Below are 20527 nucleotides of genomic sequence, written 5' to 3'. Positions count from 1 at the left end.
ATGGTGCAAAAATTGACAGCTGACCCTAAATAACGAAAAGTGTGAGGTTATCCACATGAGTGCTAAAAGTAATTCATTAAACTTTGGTTACACGATAAATCGGTCTAATCTAAAAGCTGTAAATTCAACTAAATACCTAGGTATTACAATTACGAACAACTTAAATTGGAAGGAACACACAGAAAATGTGGGGAAGGCTAACCAAAGACTGCGTTTTAATGGCAGGTCACTTAGAAAATGTAACAGAGCTACTAAAGAGACTTCCTACATTAAACTTGTCTGTCCTCTTTCAGAATTCTGCTGCACGGTGTGGGATCCTTACCAAATAGGACTGGCAGAGTACATAGAAAAAGTTCAAAGAAGGTCAGCATGTTTTGTATTATCGCGAAACAGGGGAGAGAGTGTCGCAGAAATGATACAGGATTTGGGCTGGACATCATTAAAAGAAAGGCGTTTTTCATTGCGACGGAATCTTCTCACGAAATTCCAATCACCAACTTCCTCATCCGAATGCATAAATATTTTTTTGACACCGACCTACATAGGGAGAAACTATCACCATGATAAAATAAGGGAAATCAGAGCTCGTACGGAAAGATATAGATGTTCATTCTTTCCGCATGCTATACGAGATTGGAATAATAGAGAAATGTGAAGGTGGTTTGATGAACCCTCTTCCAGGCACTTAAATGTAATTTGCAGAGTATCCATGTAGATGTAGATGTTTATTTATTTATTTATTATTATTATTATTATTATTTGTGTGTGTGTGTGTGTGTGTGTGAAATGCAGAATTTTACATTCATGGACATTTAGAGCAATTTGCCAATGTCTACACCATGTTGAAATCTTACCAAGATCTGAATGAATATTTATGCAACCTCTCTCAGATAGTACTTCATTATAGATAACTGCATCATCTGCAAAAAGCCTGATTTTTACTAGTAATATTGTCTGCAAGGTCATTAATATAAAATGTGAACAGCAAGGGTCCCAACAGACTTCCCAGGGACACTCCCGAAATCACTTCATCTGATGATTACTCTCCATCCAAGATAAAATGCTGTGTCTTCCTTGTCAAAAAGTCCTCAGTTCACTCAAAAATTTCACGTGATAGCCCATATAATCATACTTTTGACAATAAGTATAGGTGTGGTACTGAGTCAAATGCTTTTCAGAAATAAATAGATACTGCATCTACCTGGTTGCTTTGATCTAGGGCTTTCAGTATGTCATGTGAGAAAAGTGCGAGTAGGGTTTCACATGATCGATGTTTTCTAAATCGTGCTGGTTAGCATTGAGGAGGTCATAATGTTAAAGATACCTCATTATGTCGGAGTTCAGAATATGTTCTAAGACTCTACAACAAGTCTATGTCGAGGATATTGGACAGTAGTTTTGTGGATCACTTCTACTAACCTTCTTGTAGATGGGTGTGACCTGTGCCTTTTTCCAAGAACTGTGCATGGCTTTTCATTTGAGGGAGCAAATTCAGTATAGAATCTGACAAGGATTCCATCAGACTGTGGAGCTTTATTCAATTTTAACGATTTCAGCTTTCTCTCAATGTCATTGACACTAGTGCCTATTTCACTCCTCTTTTCAGTGGTAAGAGGATTAAATTGGGGCAATTCTCCTGGGTTCTCCTTTGTAAAGGAACTTTTGAAAATGGAGTTAAGCATTTCAGCTTTTTCTTTGCTACTCTTAATTTCAGTTCCTGACTGATTTACTAGGGACTGGACAATAACTTTCGTGTCACTTACAGCCTTTACAGAGAGAGCAGATTTTCTGTTCTCTCCAGAGTGGCTGTGTTCCACATGGTTTGCTTCAGTATGAAGCAAGCCTTGAAATAGAACCCCTTGCCGTAGTATAGTTCTTTCACCAACTCCTAGAATTTTTAGGTACGCTCTAAAACTGTATTAGCAGGAGTTAATGGACGCCCATGTACAGAAAAAAAATCTGTTGCCTTGCTCAGAAAACTAACGCGTCCTTCATAGCAGTTCTGAAGCCTGACCCCTCAACAGCACTCAGATTGTCACTTCGCAAATGATATCCTTTTAGTGGTCTTTTTTAATAAACAAAAACTGTAGTCAAAGCAGTAACACACAAAATTACTTACTTACTTTTTATTTTTTCATGTTCAGAGCTGTCAATTTTTTGGCTCAATACAGGGCTAAGTCAAAAGCTTTAGGCTTGCGTAGCCAGAGGTCGTCTAAGGAGCAATGTGAAAGTCAAATCACACACACCTCTATAGAAGCAGATAGTCATACACTAATACATTGTTTGTGTAGAAGTTGGTTAAAAGGTAGTGACAGCTTCAGAACCAGCTTGTGTTGCTGTGCTGTAATTGGTTCAAAAGATGACAATGACTTGCATTCCTTCCCGCCAGTTTCAAGGCATTTGTACAGTAACCTAGAAGTGACATGTTTCAGCAGCCTAGGTATAATCTTGTATATCATCACAGGGAGACAGAATGGCTGACCATGATTTACCTCCAGGAGACAAAATTTCAAGTACTGTTGTTACACACATGTAACATAGAAAGATGATGATTAGCTTTTGGAACTGTTAGTTCCTTCCTCGCAGAGAGAAGAATGATAGGTTGGGAACGATTGCAAAGGAGAGCTCATAACTCACTCCTAGACTGAGAGGAGAATGACATTTAAAGCATGAAAAACAAAACTTGGCTTTGGGCTGTCAGTTCCTTCAAGAAGGAAAGAGTGATTGATTGGGAAGGTTGGAAAGGAGAGCAGGTCACTCAATCCTAGACTGGGAGGAGGAGGAGGAGGAGGAGGAGGAGGAGGAGGAGGAGATGTGTGGAATGGCTGACCTGTAAGTACTAATTGATACCATATAGAATATGAGATTGGAGTATCTGCCCAGTTTACCAGATATCACCCACCAGCCAATGATATTCATTTCTTTGGTTCACTGAAAAAGGTGTCGAAATGAAGTTATTTATAATCCAGCACATGGGCCTGAAACCACAACAGTAGGTGCTCTCTTTTGCATGTTAACAACAAAGAAAACAAAATATGAAGTGTTTAGGCTCTGACAAGCTGCCAAAACAAAAGTATATCACACTAAGTGATTTTGTTGTAGCATAATGTAATTATGTTGCTTCTGCTCGCAATGAGAACACACAACTTTATCAGGTTTTTTGTTCCAACCATAATTGCACTTACTAGATGGTTTTTTTTTACAGTGGGAAGAATTAACGAAATAGGACACGATACCTGTCTGTTCTGGATTATAAGTTGGTTGATGTAAAAGTATCTTGTAGAAATTTATGTGGAACCAGTACAAAACACTTTACTAATTTTGCAATAAGGTTCACAGTCATGATAAATTTCTTGAAAGAAAATTAGTTTCCTGCATTGGCAGCATATAAAAAACAGACAATACAGGAAACTAATTTCTTTCAAGGCCCTATTAAATGTTCTTCGTAACGAATCTGTTGCTCCTTTGCTCCAAAATGGTTGAATTGGATCATAGACTGTTTTTAAAACATTGATATTTCATCACTTGTTCCATTGTGTTCACAGTGGATCTATTGTATCTGCTGATAACACAAGTGTACTAATCGAGGGTAAGATCCTTACCTTACCAGACACAGCTCATATGACAGCTGAACAGGCCAATAAAAGATTCACAGCTAGCAGTTTGTCTCACAAAGACTCATATAAGGCAATTTCAAACAAGCAAACATGACGAGCTGGCACTAGGAGGAGACATTAATGACCTTACAAAAAACGAGACACCCTGCGTAAAATTCCTTAGTGTCCATCTGCATGACAAGCAGATTCATAGATAAACTAATCAAGAAACAAAGTTCAGCATGTTTTGCCCTTAGAATAATCTCTTATGTTAAGCTGAAGTCGAGAGCATTGGTTATTTGTGGATATTTCCTCTCCGTGTTGTTTTACGGTGTCATGTTCCGGGTGCAGGATGTCTAAAGAAAATAAAGTGTTTATACACAGCATAATTGAGTAGTTCAAATATTTTGTGAAGTAGATAACTATATGTCTTGCAGATGCCTTTGGAAAAATCCTAGAAATTCTTACACTCACTTAACAATACATTTACACCTTACTGTTTCTTGTTGAGTATAATGAAAATTAATTTCACTTGATGTGTGATTTGCACTATTAAAATTCTAGAAAGGAAAATAATTTTAATGTAAACTTTGCGTCATTGTCTAATTTTCACAGTGAAATTATTTACTTTGGTGCTCCCATCTAATTTAATACAAGAAATTTGAGTACTACCAGTTACCGGAAAACTGAAAACATACTTTATTAGCCACTCGTCCTCCAAAATAATGATTATTTAGGTTAAAGGATTCCTGTTAGCTTCATGGTTAATAGCAGGGTTATGTTAAACTACCAATAGAATATGAACTACAGCTATCTCATATAATGAGAAAGCAGTGACTTTCGTTCCCATCCTTCCTTAACCCGAGCTTGTGTTCTGTCTCTAGTGGTCTTGACATCAGCGGAATGTTAATACTAATCTTCCTTTTTCACAAACAAGAGTTAAATAGGGTAACAAAGGTTTATTGTTAGAATGTACAGATTACACTTACAGAAGTTGCCTGTCTTTCGTTAATGTGTATCTTGACTAGTTCAGAGTTCCAGAAGGTTCTTCATGATGGTATGTGTGCAACAAGGTGGGTGAGTAGGTTGGACGGATGAACAGTGTGATTGGCACCTTTTTGAATGCTCTGAACTGAGGAGAACATTGTATGATAAGTTAATTTTTCTTACAAACTAGTTAGTAGTGCAACAGTCATACTCTGCTTTGAATGTGGTGGGGGCACATTTCAAAATGTGACATTATTTTAAAATATCTGTACATTTGTGAATGAAATAAATCTTAAAAATACTGATTGACTCTTCATCACAGGCATCTGTTTACTTAAATTGTATATAGTGAGACTTGTACAAATATTGGAACTTTTCCTGTCAGCAGGAATGGCAATGGCACATCAGACCGCTTACGTGGAGCTGACGAGCCTGATGGCGACGGGGCTGAGGAGGGAGATGGTAGGTAACTACGGATGTTTCTACACAATTTGGCCTCCTTTCAGATAGCAACTTACAGAATTGTGTGTGTGTGTGTGTGTGTGTGTGTGTGTGTGTGTGTGTTTTCTATGTTTGCCAGTGCATGCATACACATCCTCTTGTATGTGCTATGAGTAGCAAAAAGCTCCTATTTATAGTGGAAATTTGATAAACTAGACTACCGTAATTGTTACTGTAAGTCATTTGGATAATTAAAAATATGGATAATTGATTGTATGAAGAAAAGCAATTTTTGTATTACTACCTCTAGAAATATAACCTAAGTTCCACACACATTGTTATCTTTTAGGTACATTGTCATATATATTTCCAGGGTTAATACGTAATGTTAGGTTTTTATTCAAACCAAACACAAATAAATTAAAACTCATTAAAATCAAGAAAAATCAATTTTTTTACACACTAGCATAGTTTTTAAAAATAACTAAAATGCCCTAACCTTAATCATGAAATGCCCAATAAAAATCAAACCATGAAAACTCCAGGTAGGAATAGCAACAATGTAGGAAAAGGCAAATTGCTACTTACTGTAAAGCAGACACATAAAGTTGCAGACAGGCACAATTAAGTCACTTACATACAGCTTTCAGCCACAGCCTTCATCAGTAAGACACACACACACACACACACACACACACACACACACACACACACACACACACAAAAGGAAGCAAGGAAGCACACCTCACAAACACACAACCGCCAACTCCAGCAGCTCGCGCTGGAATACAACATCACGTGGGATGCAAGCAGCAATCTGGAGGGGGCAGGGATGGGGAAGGGGTGGTGTAACGGTGGGTCGAGTGACGAACATTGTCTGGTGAAGTGTGCAGGGACTAGGATGGCAACAGGCATGAGGAGGTTGTGGGGCAGGGAGATGGGGAACAAAAGAGCTAGAGAGGAGAGGAATGGGGGAAAGATGGATGAATGCATTGGCAGAGGACTGAAAGTAAACAGTGTGGCAGGTGAGATGGCGAGAGAGGGGGTGGAAACTGGTGGGTAGAGAATATGGGAACAGTATGTTACCGTAATTTGAGGCCAGGATAATTATGGGAGCAGAGAATGTGTTTTAAGGATAATCCCATCTGTGCAGTTCAGAAAAGCTGGTGGTGGAGGGAAGGACCAGATGTCTGGGACAGTGAAGCAGCCATTGAAATCAAGCGTGTTTTGTTCAGCTGCACATTGTTCCACAGGTTGGTCTACTTTGCTGTTATGCCACAGTTTGGCAGTGGCCATTCATCCTGGTGTACAGCTGGTTGGTAGTCGCACCAATATAAAAACCTGTGCAGTGATTGCAACAGAGTTGGTAAATGACACAGCTGCTTTCATAGGTAGCCTAGGCCCTGATGGGGTAGAATAAACGTGACGGGACTGGAATAGGAAGTGCTGGGTGGGTGGATTTGGGTAGGTTTTGCACCTGGGTGTTCCACAAGGATATGGTCATTGTGACAGCTGGTTGGGATTGGGAGTGGCATAGAGATAGACTAGGATGTTCTGGTGGTTGTGTGAGAGACTGAGTACCACTTTAGGAGAGGTGGGAAGTAACCTCGGGTGGGATGTCCCTCATTTCAGGGCATGATTATAGGTAATCAAAGTCCTGGCGAAGGATGTGGTTCAGTTGTTCCAGCCCGGGGTAGTACTAGCTGATGAAGGGGACACTCCTTTGTGGCTGGTTCTTGAGGTTGGTTGGAGGATTGGAGGTGTGGGGGAAATGGCACAGGAGATCGGTTTGCAAACTCTGTCTGGGGGACAGTGCTGTCTGTGGAGACCCTGGTGAGACCTTCAGCATACTGAGCAAGGGAGTTTTTGTCATAGCAGGTGGTCAGGTTGTGTGGGAGGGATTTTTCGGTGTGAAATGGATGACAGCTTTCAAAATGCAGGTACTGTTGCTGGTTCGTCGGTTTAATGTGGACAGGAGTGCACATGGAGCCATCAGAGAGGGGGATGGTAAACATCTAGGAAGGTGGCAAGCTGGGTTGAGGACCACCATGAGAAGCATTTGGGAGAGGAGGAGTTGAGGTTGTGAAGGAATTAAGATAGGATGTCTTGGCCAGGGCCAAGATCCAGATCATGAAGATGTCAGTGAACTAGAACCAGACTAGGGTTTGGTGTTTGGGTAGCTAGAAAGGTCTCCTCTATATGACCCATAAAAAGGTTGGCATAGGAGGGTGCCAGTGACTATGTTGGGGGTTTGTTTTTATACCTTCCTTCAAATGAGAAGTATTCGTGGGTTAGGATAAAATTAATAAGGTATATGAGGAATTAGGTGGTAGTGAGTTTGGAGTATGAAGGACATTAGGAAAGGTAGTATTCAGTAGCAGTAAGATCATGGGAATTTGGGATGTTGGTGTCTAGGGAGGTAGTGTCAACAGTGGCGAGTAGAGATCCAGGAGGTAAAGGGGTGGGGATGGTGGAGAGTCAGTGAAGAAAGTGGTTGGTGTCTTGGACTTGGGAGGCTACATTACAGGCAATTGATTGGAGATGTTGGTCAACGAGAGCCGAAATTCTTTCAGTGGGAGCACAATAACCAGCCACTATGGAGTGCCCAGGATTGTTAGGTTTGTGGATTTTAGGGAACGTGTAGAGGGTGGGAGTACGGGGTTTCATTCGGGTGAGGAGGGAAATGGATTCAGGGGAGATGTCTTGGGAAGAGCCTAAGGGTTTAAGCATGGTTTGGAGTTTGTGTTGGACTTCTACAAGGGATCACACTGGAAGAGTTTATAGGTGGAGTAGTCTGATAACTGGTGGAGGCCTTTTGCCAGGTAGTCACAGTAGTGGTGGAGTCTTTGTATGTAGGTAAGATGATTATGTCTGGATTTGTTTTGAGGTTGTGTATGGCTGGTTTTTCTTCTACTGAAAGGTTAATGTTCTGAGGAAGGATAGGATGGTGAGGCTAAGTTGGAGGTAAGGAATTCCTGGAATGTGACTGTTTGGCATTTAGGTGGAAGGGGGGGAGGATCACGGTTGGGTGGTTGTATGAACTGTAAGAGGCAGGGTTCAGTGTTGGAATTAGGGTGCTTTTGGTTGGAGGGATTGATGGCAAAGAAGTGCTTCCATTGCAGGGATAGGGAGAAGGAGGTCTTCGACAAGTCCAGCATGGTTAATTTTGGGTGGAGGGCTAACTGTGAGACCTTCTGGAAAGGTCTAAAACTTCTGTGGAGCTGAGGGTTTTGGTGGAAAGGTTAACAACAATATTACAGGAATGTTTTGGCTCTGGATTTGGTGAACAGTTGGTTAGTAGTTTTGGGGGAGATGTGGCAAGTTGAAAAGGTCAGCTAGGGAGGGTTAAGCTGCTATGAGGGTTGGAAGAGGAGGAGCACTGTAGGTATGATAGGGGTTGGATAGTGGTGCTGCGAGGTGACAGTAGGATGTCAGCAGGTTGGATAACATATGGAGGTGGTGTCTGGAATGCTCCTTCAGTTACAGGAGAGCAAGGGATTCAATTTCAGAGATGTGATGTATGGAATGAGGTTTGCAGAGTAGTAGTACCTTGTGGAGGAACAGAGGTGGTTTTGTGATGCCGGTGTCATGGAGATGTGTTTTTGCAACATTACAGTATGGCCGGGGGGGGGGGGGGGGGGGGGTAATTCCATGGTTTAGGCAGCATTTGAGAAACAGGCTGTGGGATTAGGCTTTAGCCAGGGAAACAGATACTTTCCTGAATTGCTGCAGAAAGATGGAGTAAGGGTCCATTGTGGATTGTCCATTGTGCAGGAATGATGTAAAGGAAATGGGAATGATACAGAAATGGGCAAAATAGTTGTCGTGGTTGTGAGAGGAGTTGGATAAGTGAACAGATGCATAAAGATGCTTAAAAAATACATAAAGACAAGCAGAAACATGCAAAGATATGTCAACATACGTGAAAATATGTGAAATCCTGTGAAACCACATAAAAATACATACAAATACATTAAAACATACAGAAACGTTGATGAACATCTAACAAAAGTCACATAGGACAGGCACTGTAGTTTAATTTTGTTCAAAATATTTTATGATTTTCATTTGAAATAACAGCAATGTATCACTTTTTTTTTTAAATCATTTGAAAGCTGTTTACAGGGCTTGAAACACTTCCACATGATATGGTCCTGCATCACTTTCTGAATTTACATTTCCTTCTGTTTCATCTACTTGCAGTTCCTGCCATTAGTTTTTGTACAATATATTTTCAACAATTTTATCATCTAACATGTTCTGAAAACTTGATCATTACTGTCACAAGTGAGCCACTCTCTCATATTATCTGCATCACATTCCTGTCTTATTTGTGTTTTTTATTGGCTCATTTTTATCCTCCAGAACAGAATCATCTGTTTTGCTAATTGAATTTTCATGCTCCCATTTTAGTATCCAAGCTTGATTCAAAGTCTTCCTCTCAGTCAGATCCCATGTAACAATGCTCCTTTAAACTCATTTGCTTGAAAATTGACAAAACTACTTCCACTTTGTCTTTGACAGATTACAGTCTAGATAAAAGTTGTTTTCTATAAAGTCGTGTTATGTTTCAATAACATTTTGATCTTTTGGTTATATCAAGGATGTCACATTAGAATGCAAAATTTTACTGTAAATATACCATTTTCTCTGTTGAACAGTTCAGTTGAATGATGGCTTGATGCATTATCCTGTAAAGTAGGACTTTTCCTTGTGTACCAGTTTCATTTTGATTTTTTAGATTTTTAATTTTTATTTCACATAGACAGTGTTGCCCTAGCTCTCAGTGAAAATTTCAGTGTTCATCTATGTGGTTGGTTGGTTTTTGCAAATTAAGGAAAGTCTGATGTTTTTGAAGCATCTGAGGTTTCTAGATTTTCCAATGAGGAGCAGTTTATGGGTCGTGGCAGTATTTGCTCAAACTAATATTGGTACTCGGTCTTTCCTACTTGTATAACCTAGAACTGAACACTCCTGCTGAGAAGTTAAATATTTTGATGTAACGATTTCCAATTTTATCCGGTTTCAGCAGCACTGCAAACAAAGTACAAGTTGGTCATTTTTGTCCAACTCCATCAGCCGACATTGATTCATCTTGTATTTCCAATTCAGGAATTCCTTGACTAGATTTAAATCTGGTACAACAGTGTGTTACTTACCACTGTTGCTGTTTTTCTAAAAACCAACAATACAAAGGTGCTTCCAAAAGTTTGTTTTTCGGTTTCTTCATCAGTGTTTGATATTTACTCCTGTCTTCACTATCACTAAGTAGCAGATAATTTATTTTATTTATTTATCCATCCATAAACAATGTAAATTTTATGGATGTTGTCAATATGTAAATACATAAAACACATTTACAGAGATACATAAACATACACAATTGTACGCAGAAATAGATACTTGAGTTCTTGTCTTACTGAGTTACTCTTTCAGAGATTGTATTTCACTGTTCTATTGAATATATTGTTAAATGCCTCTTAATTGCAGTACTTAATTATTAGCACAATTGTCAACAATATTTATCCATTGTTTTACATAATCCTTTACAGTATAAAAACACTTTTCTAAAAAAATTTATTCCGGAAGGCATGTATTTCACTTTTGTCTTTGATCTCATGTGGTAGTTTATTGTATAGTTTAATTCCACTATATAGCATGCTATTTTGGGTTTTTGTTTCGTTTTTTATGTGAAGATGTAAGTGGTGGCTGGATTTGGTTCCATGTTCATATGGAGACCTGTTTTTTGGGTACTGATAAATGACTCCTCCTCTTCTTCTTCTTCTTCTTCTTCTTTGCAAAATGTACACACAATGAACAGTCAAGAGTCCTGAAGATTTAAACAACTCAGTGCAACTAGTTCTCATGCTACTTTTTGTCATAATTTGTACAGGTACATGAGCTACCACACAAAGAATTTATTACTCTCAGTTAAAGCATGCTAAAGCAATTAGTTTCCCAAGGGCAGTAACATAATCAATCCGTTTTAGATGCGCATCAACATGCCTCCCTAGGATTTTTGTGATACACGTCCTAGGAGCTCTGCTTGTGTGGAAACCAATATTGTTGTTGTTGTTGTTGTTGTTGTTTTTACAGTTAATTTGTTGTTGTCCCCCCGCCCCCCCCCCCCCCCCCCCCCCCCACCTGCATACACGCACGAGTGTTTCTTCAACTTCGTCCTTTAGTACTAATGGTGATGTTGCACTAATGAGAATGTTACTGTCATCGGTAAACAATACTGTTTCACTGTGTTTGACACTCTGGGGAAAATCATTGATATACAGGGAGACACAGAATAATGGGAATGTTTGAAATGAGTAGTGGCAGCCATGGGCAGGTGGCAGCACTGTGGGTTTGTGACAGTTTAGTGAGTAAACAGTTCACCATTTCAGTAATCATGGATCAGTGAAACAGACAACAGCGTGCGTTAGCCATAAAAATGTTTTATAATACGAATAATAGTTTGGTAGCGGCGCAGAGGGAGTTTAGACATTTTTATAATTTAGGACATCATGATGCTGTTCTGTCGAAGCACGCAATAAAATGTTGGATTAATAACTTTGAGGAGACTAGATCTGCCCTCAAGAAGAAACCAACAGATCTACCAAGAAGTGTGTGTTCTCCAGTGAACATTGATGTTCGTAAAGAACCAGCAGTGTTCGGAATGTCCCGGGAGAGTGTTCGCAGAATTCATCTTGATTTAAAATTTCATCTGTACAAACTACAGCTGGTGCAACAATTGAAGGGCAATGATTACTGCTACGATTAGGATTCTGTCAACAAATGATAACAGAAATATAAACAACGGCGACTAATTTCTAAACAAGTTGTGGATATCAGATGAGGCACATTTGTATCTCGCAGTTTTCATCTCACAGGTTATGTGAATAAACAGAACTACTGTTACTGGGCAAATCCTAATGACTTTCATGAGCTCCCTTCACACACTAGTAAAGTGACAGTGTGGTGTGGTGTTTCATCACATGGGATTATCGGGCCATATTTTTTTGCAAATGAACAGGGAAACACAATAACTGTCAATGCCAATCATTACGTGGAGATGTTATGAACTTTCATTACACCTGCACTGAAGAACTTTCCAAATGTTCAAGAAACCTGGTTTCAACAGGACAGAGCGATATCACACACTGCATGGTAATCAATGGCATATGTGGGAGAAGTGTTTGGCAACCGTGTGATCTCATGATTCGGTAACATTCCCTGGCCTCCTAGATCACCAGATTTATCCGTTTGTGATTTTTTCCTTGTGGGGCTGCCTCAAGAGCGAAGTCTACACGACTTGACCAAGAACCTTGGATGAGTTAAAACAAAATTCGGGAAGCAGTTCACAGAATCCCAATTGAAATGTTGCAGCGGTCAGTGAGGAATCTCGACAACAGATTTCATGAATGTATTCGTGCAGGAGGATGCCATCTAAAGGACGTAATTTTTAAAAAATGATAAATGCCATCAGTATTTCATAAATGGCAAAGTTGTAAGGTTCCAGTTACTGTGAATGCAATTTCTTTCCTTCATCACTTCTAGTTGTATTGGATTGTGGAAATGTTCCCCCTTTTTTTTTTTTTTTTGTGTGTGTGTGTGTGTGTGTGTGTGTGTGTGTGTGTGTGTGTGTGTCATCCTGTATAGCAAGGAGAGTATTGGGCCAAGCACACTTCCTCAGGGGACTCCAATATTAATGTTGTCTGGGTCAAAAAGGTATTTTGTATTATGATTGGAGTTTGTTTGTTTGAGATACCTCTATCTATTGCACTCTTAATGTATGAATGAAACCACTTATTTGCTGCCCCTCTTATACCTAGAGCTTTCAGTTTATTTAATTGAAATGTGTGGGCTCTATATCATATGTTTTGCTGAAGTCAAGGAAGATGCCTGATATATGATCTTTATGGAGTGCTTCCAGAACAACATTTTTAAAATGAGCTATAGCTGAGTGGGTGCTTTAACCAGTCCCGAACCCAAGCTGTTCTTTACACAGAAGACTGTACTTTGTTAGAAACCCCACAAGTCTGATTTTCATGATGGTTTCCATTGCTTCTGAAAATAATGACTGTAAAGAGAAAGGCCTGTAATTGTCTATATTGCCGGGGTCTCATTTCTTATGTAGGGGCAGGACCTTCACATGCGTTAGTGCCTCTGGGAAGCAACCTGTTGTGAATGATTCATTTATGATGTGCTCTAAAAGGTCTTTGATACTGTCTATATAGTCTTTAAGGAAGCACACAGGCTCTTCATCTATACCTGCTGAGGTTTTACTTTTTAGTTGCTGAACAACATAGCTTCTTCCTTCTGAAGCGGTGGGTTGAAGCATCAACGTGCTTGGAACATAGTTCAGTGTTTTTACACGCTGTATTTTGTCAGATTTATGTTTTAGCTTGGTAGCTATGTTGCTGAAAAATTAATTTACAAAGTTTGCCAATTTTTTATCATGTATTGTGGTACCATTATGCTATAATTTTATGTTTACTTGTTTGGACGTTTTTCTATTTGTCTCCTGTTTGGTTACATTCCAGAACGCTTTTATTTTGTTTCATGCCTTTTCTATAATTTTATTACTTCTATCCATCTTTGATGTTATTAAAACTTTTTTGTATATGTTTTTGTGTGTTTAGTAGAATTTTTGAAATGAAGAGTCATTTTGGTTGTCCTTTGTCTTTTATGCTGCTGAGGTGTTTGAGTGGTATAGAGGATTTCCTTATTGCATCAGTCACAGTCACTTTTGTTTTGTGTTTTAGTGACTCATAGTACTTTCAGGAATACTTCTTTGAGCCTGAATTTAGATTTTGATATAAACTTTGAAAACTTCCTATATGTACCAATCTCAATGTGCACTACTTCTCATGTTTCATTGTTCATTTGCATGGTAAATTCAACCCTCATCAGCTTAGAGCAGACCACTCTATATGTCAGCATTTTAGTTCTGTTTCCTTCAGGTATGATTAGTGTTAACAGCTGACTGGAATGGTCTGAAAGGCCCAGGTCACGTACATCATCATTACAATTTTCTTTCTCCAAATGAGTTAGTTTATGGTCAATGATTGATACTGAATGCTTAGTTACCCTTGCAGCTGTGTTAATCATTGGTGATATTCTGTAGCATACATAATGTTCAAAAATGTTTGCAGAACCCATCTGGGTTCAATGTCTTGATATTTAAATCTCCACAGATCAGAATTTTGTCCTTAGCATTAGTAACCATGTCCAATACTTGCATTAGTTTTGCTGAGAATGTATCTATTTACCACTGGGAGAATGATAAATACAAGGTACAGTTAGTCTTTTGGTCTTTGAAATGTATGTGGCTTTCTTATATCTATAGCTTAAATTTCTACATGTTTTTCTTCACTTAATGAAAAAATGTCATATCTATTTTTACACATACTCCCTTTCTTTACCTATACACGTGATCCACCACTTTTCACAGTGGTTCTCCTATAATGTCATGCTAGATTATATGAGCATAGAGCTAAATGTGTAGTTTTAGATGCCCTACACCAATGTTCTGTTACGCAAACAAGTGAGATACCAGTAGCCTGCAGTTCCACTTCTAGCTGTTGCACTTTATTTCCTATGGACTGGATATTTTGTTGGAGCACTTATTACCTTGGAACCTTCTCATTTTTCTTGTCTTCCTCAAAAATAAATTGGATGATGAGGAACTACAGTTTTCATCTCATTCACTTCACTGTCCACTGTTGTTTTTGCTGACTCTTCACAGTTTTCTCTTTTTTTGTGCATATTTTGCTGCTCCTGCTGATGGTTCCATCGCTTCAAATTTTTTTGAGGTGTTTTTGTTGTTCCTATTTGGTCTGCTGATTGTGATTGTGGGTTTGGTAGTGAAGTTATTTTGGTGATTTTTTATTTTATTTCCGTGATTATCTGGTTAGCCAAATATTCAGTTGTAGTCTGTGGTGTTTGTGGAATCTGCGTGCCATACTACTCACACCAATACATTACACATTTTTAAAATTTCTGCAGATTTTAACAAAAACAGTCAATCTTAAGTTTATAACAAATTATATACAATACGTGAGCAGTGAAATATAATCTCATAAATAATAATAGGGAGATCCTTCTTTTGCTTCCATACAGCAGTTCTCTAAAATAAGTGTCCGAATGAGAATAGTCAATGTGGAAGTTGCGATGAATGAAAGGGAGTGTGTGTTCCAGTATTATGTTGATTAATTCCCAGTTGAAGAGAAATATTGATGACTTCGTAGCGCACTTGATGATGATGATGATGATGATGATGATGATGTCAACAATATGTTTTTCAAATTGTTCATGCACAGAGCAAACAGTGGAGCAGTCTGTTATTTTGAAATATATCTTCACTCTTCTTATAAAACGTTCTGCTTCGTTAGATGCTATCTTCATGAAACCAGTTGTATGCTCCCCTTTATTACAACTGCCATAAGCATATTTTGTGTAAGTATCGTACTTCAGGGATCCATACCTTTTCATTACCTTACTGAAGCATGAAAAGCCATCATTGCCATTAATCCATTTGTTTCGTAACTAAAACTGTGCACAAGGTTTCTTTTAACCTTTGAACTGACTCGAATAGCCAGTTGCAGAGGGGACCTAAGATTTAAAGTGGTTGTGAACTGTGGTGCAACTTGGCATTACTGCACGATGACAGGAACCATTTCAATGTCATAAAGTAACATATTCTCACACTTGTAGTTAGCAAGAGTCTTTGTCTAGAACATGAATTTGCATCAAAATTGTTCATGAATTTTTCAGCAATTTCAGTTATTCTAAAAGGCATTAATGTTTTGGCTTTCATGGCATCCTTTGATTTTAATTTGATATTTTATGAAGAGCATGTTCAGTGACAAATTCTAGAATTTTTTGAAAGATCTGCTGATACTTACAGGATCTTTGCATCAACTGTTGTTGCTCCCATTTACACACAAAAAATTGTCATGTGTCTGTTTGCAGTAGGCTGAAAATAAGATATGTGGTCTGAGTGACATTTCATGCTGTTGCTGCCATCTTCTTGTTTGGAATTGGTTCAGTCATTAGTCACGCTAGTACTGACAATGGAGCAATATATCAGTCTCCATTTATTATTCTGAGTATTTACCCACTAGCCATCCAAGTGGCACTTACCCACCAAACCACGAGTGATCGAACTTGAATGATTACTACTGGCCTACTGATGGATTCAGATTGTTGGTATGGTGAGAGGGCTTGATTGATTCACCAACAGATTTAGATAAGGGAGCATGTGCCCTGTAAAGTAAAATAATAATAATAATAATAATAATAATAATAATAATAATACTGGGACAGAACCATTATAACAGATTAAACAACACGACATAACAAACCAGACATCATACTCACCAATAAAAAGAAGAAATTAACACAACTAATCGAAATATCCATACCCAATACAACAAATATACAAAAGAAAACAGGAGAAAAAATTGAAAAATACATCCAACTGGCGGAGGAAGTCAAGGACATGTGGCATCAGGATAAAGTTGACATTATACCAATTATACTATCATACCACACAATATCCACCAGTACATCAATGCAATACAGCTACATCCAAACTTATATATACAACTACAGAAATCTGTAATTATTGATACATGTTCAATCACCCGAAAGTTCCTAAATGCAATATAACATATACCGTACAGTTAAAAGGAAGTCACCCTTGATCAAGGTCCGCATCACTTTCCATTTTTGACCAGACATAACGTCTGAGAAAAGAAAGAAATAATAATAATGATGATGATGGATGATGATGATGGATGATGATGATTCATTATTTTAATGCTCTATCTGTGTCATAGCCAAAATCTAAGTTATAAACTTTTTATGACACAGAATTGCTGGCCAGTACTTAACTTACCCACCTGGGCAGCTAAGTGCATTAAAGAGATGGAAAGGCAAGCTGACCCCCGTTCGAATCCGCCCAGTGAATTAACGATGTGGGCTGGGTACCAGTCAGTGTAGACATGGTTTTTAGGTGGTTTCCTGCATCCCACTGTGCGAATACTGGGCTGTTGCCCACACCCTGCCTCAGATACATATTACATAAACATTTTAAAACTTTCTCACATTTGTGTGTAGAATTTACTCTAGACAAAGACAGGTGGGGTACACTGATTCCGCCTTGGGGGTTGAAAGGAATACTGATATCTAAGTCTCTCCCTCACACACACACACACACACACACACACACACACACACACACACACACACACACACTTGATCTCGCTCTTGCTTTCAGAACTATTCTTTCCTTTTAGGGAAGGCAGTGGGAGACGAGAGGTGTAGGTTGTGGGAATCTGGAAAGGAGGGATATGTCACTCAGACCCCAGGATAATAGGGCCCCACATGGTGTGAAGATGGCAAATGTATTGCAATGGAATAGGATTGCCGAACTGTGGCAGGAGATTGAATGGAAATACTTCCTGGTTATGGAAATAAAATCTGTAAAATCTTTGCCATGTGGCCTAATTCAGATGGGAGCCATGTTGTTTCATACACCCAACTTTGGTTCCTATTTGTACCAATAATGGAAACTACTACAGCAGCAAGAAATGAGTGATATTGAAAACTGAAAGGAATTAATTTTGCCAATAGAATGCCATGTTCCATGTATGACATGACTTGTATTTTAGCACCACTGCTGCAACTGTTGAACCTTATTTTCATGTTACTCACTAATAGAGACTTTTTTCTTACTGTGGTTTATTATGCAGTGCGGCAAAATTCATTATTACATTTCATTGAAATGCTTTTCAATCTTTGAAATGCAACAGAATGGTTACTGTTCACTGGTCCTTTAATATTAGTGTAGAGTAGTTTCCCGAATGATCTTGTTAATATTTTTGATATGTAACGTTAACTGGTCATTGAAAGGTACTAAACTTTTTTCTCAAAATTCCAGAAGAGGCTGATACAGATTTGGAGACAGACAGGCTGTTGGGCCAACAGAGGACCGATGATCATGGTTTTTTTGATGATGGAACAGTAAGTTCATTCAGTTGAATATTCTTCCATAAATCATGTACTCAATTATATTAGGCATGAAATCTTAATACAGTGAAAGAAACATTTCAGAAGTGCATTAATTCATACACACAGCCATGTTAACACAGACATTTTAGCTGGCGTGGTTTACATGTTGTGTACAAAGATCCTTTCTTTCTTTTATATATACCTTGTGTACTTTTAATTAAAACTAAATGTTCCAAATGTTGATTAATTGTTGGGCTCCATCATTGATGCATTTCTGAATAGGAACTGGCAGATTCCCTAACGAAACAAAAAAAAGCCAGTGCGATTGCTGCGCACATCACATGAATCTCATCACAAAATGTATCCAAGTTACATGGTTTATGATGTACAGCTCCTTGTTTACTGTGCTCCATAGGAAGAGAATCGAGAGGTGAAATAGCTCCATAGTGTGCAGGAAACATGATTAGTTCCCTGTGTGCTATCTAGTGGTCCACTACATTTTGATGCACATGTGTTCGCAGATCCTCTTAGTAGTTTGGTGGCATGTCATGTTGTTGATGATCAAAAAACCTATAATTAAAGTATAAACCACAAATGAAAAGGAAAATGAATCGGAAGCATTGTTTGGTGCTTCTGCAGTTACAGTATCTTCAAAACTGAAGAGCCCAACAAGTTCCATTAGAGAGAAACACCACCACACCTCATGTTCTCACCCACCAAATTCACAGCGGTATCATAGTGCTTATCTTCAATGTAGTATGTCAAATTATTCTTAATGACTGTTCCATTAAGCTTGAATTGTACTTCATTCAACCAAGTAATGCAACCCATACTTCCTGGTTCACTTGTAACTGCCCCTTGAGCCAATTAACAATATTCTACCCTGTGATAAGTCATCAACAAATAGACTGTTGTGAAGCAGCCATTGTAGGAATTAAATCCCCAACACTTTACGAGAAGATGGAAAGACACATCAACTTACACTATAATCTTCTGTGGCAAGAAACCCTTTAAGATTCTACTACCAATTTTCAACATTTTAAGTGATATGTTGACTTAAGTTACTGAGTCAGTTGGTTCTTATGAGGACTTCATACTGGTGCCCTGCGTAAGGAGAAGCTGGCTACGGCACAAGGTCTGGAAGTTAGTGCGCAGTGTTTGTGAGATACACTTGTTAAATGTTACATTATAGGCAGCCTGTTATGCACTTGAGAATAGCACTTGCACAAGTATTGCAAAAACAACCCCCTCCTGTGCAGGTTTGAGTCAATGGCAGGTGACTCCATGAATTTCGGACATTACTTCAAGAATCTCTGTACTAATCTCTAGGTGGTAGATTTTTCCTGTTGGTTCTGTCAGTAGTTCTGCACTCAGAAATACGGTGGTGATGTCACAAGTAGAAACAGTTGCAGAAAGTTAGCTAAATTGGAATCCATTGGATAGCTGTGGTGCACAGTGACTGTTGAATATTCGAATGTAAAGAAGGGAAACAGTTTCTGCAGATCTAAATTTCATCTATAACATAATATCAGTGGATTACCAGAAGATTCATATAGTAATAACCACGTCAGAGCAACTGACCATTCACAGTAGCATTCACATGGCAGAAATAGAACTGCAACTGCTCTAACCTGCTTCATGTTGTTTTTGTCATGTAAACGCTGTCACATGTTATGCTCTGACATGGGTATACCTATATGACTCTTCTGCTAATGGTAATGATGTCTATGTTACAGTCAAAATCTAGGTCCATGATAAGTTACGGATTCTGTGACAGACTGCTGTCCCCCTTTACATTTAAGTTATGGAAAGGAGTAGCACTGGCATTTAAATATTGAGGAAAAATACAAGTAAATGAGTAAAACTTAACATTTAGAAATACATGGCCTTAACTTTTGATGGTTTGTAATATTGTTGTAAAATACCAGTGAGAGAAATTCTGCAGTTCTCATCTTTTTAAGTTGAGTCATGTGAGGAGGACAAAGATTCTCTTTGAGCATCATTCATGTAATTACTTATGTGGGGTGGGGGGAAAAACATGAATTTAATTGATCATGGATCCAGTTAAACTGAAGATGGTTCATTAAGTTTCTCTTTCAATTTTCTCTTGAGCAAAAAGTGACTTCTTGCAGACACAAAGACATTTCTGGAGCTTAGCAGAGCCGTAATTTGTATGGTTGTTGTCATTCTCTCTTCTAATGAGAGTTCACCCCACAACCATTTTAGAGAGAGTGTGGCTGCTCACGTAAAAGTTGGTTGCACAATGTGCTTATCTACCTCATCCCTTCTGACAGGTAGTGTTCAGGTGTCATGAGTCTGATTCGACACTGAGTACTATAGGGAAATCCTGGCACTAACCATAGTTGTGTAGCATCAAAGGAAAACACTGCATGATGCACCACACACTGTGTAGGCTGTTACTACGCAAGGCCCAACAGCAAAGTAATTTGGATACCTTGGGCTGGTAGGATTCTGTAGTTTGGGTGTGGGTTATGACT

At 38.6% G+C, this 20527-nt stretch overlaps 1 protein-coding gene across 5 annotated transcripts in view; it reads left to right on the top strand.

The window, feature by feature from the left end:
* LOC126088553 (uncharacterized) overlaps positions 1-20527 on the top strand; it is a 525775-nt gene that overhangs the window by 300673 nt on the left and 204575 nt on the right. For all 5 annotated transcript variants that reach the window (XM_049906736.1, XM_049906735.1, XM_049906738.1 and 2 more), the window contains 2 exons: positions 4972-5045; positions 17959-18041. In XM_049906736.1, coding sequence (XP_049762693.1) covers positions 4972-5045; positions 17959-18041 — 157 coding nt within the window. The remainder of the gene's footprint in view (positions 1-4971; positions 5046-17958; positions 18042-20527) is intronic.

This window comes from Schistocerca cancellata, chromosome 6, assembly GCF_023864275.1.
Source record: "Schistocerca cancellata isolate TAMUIC-IGC-003103 chromosome 6, iqSchCanc2.1, whole genome shotgun sequence".
NCBI lineage: Eukaryota > Metazoa > Arthropoda > Insecta > Orthoptera > Acrididae > Schistocerca > Schistocerca cancellata.
Note: the sequence above shows the minus strand (reverse complement) of the source record. Positions and strands in the feature narration are given on the sequence as shown.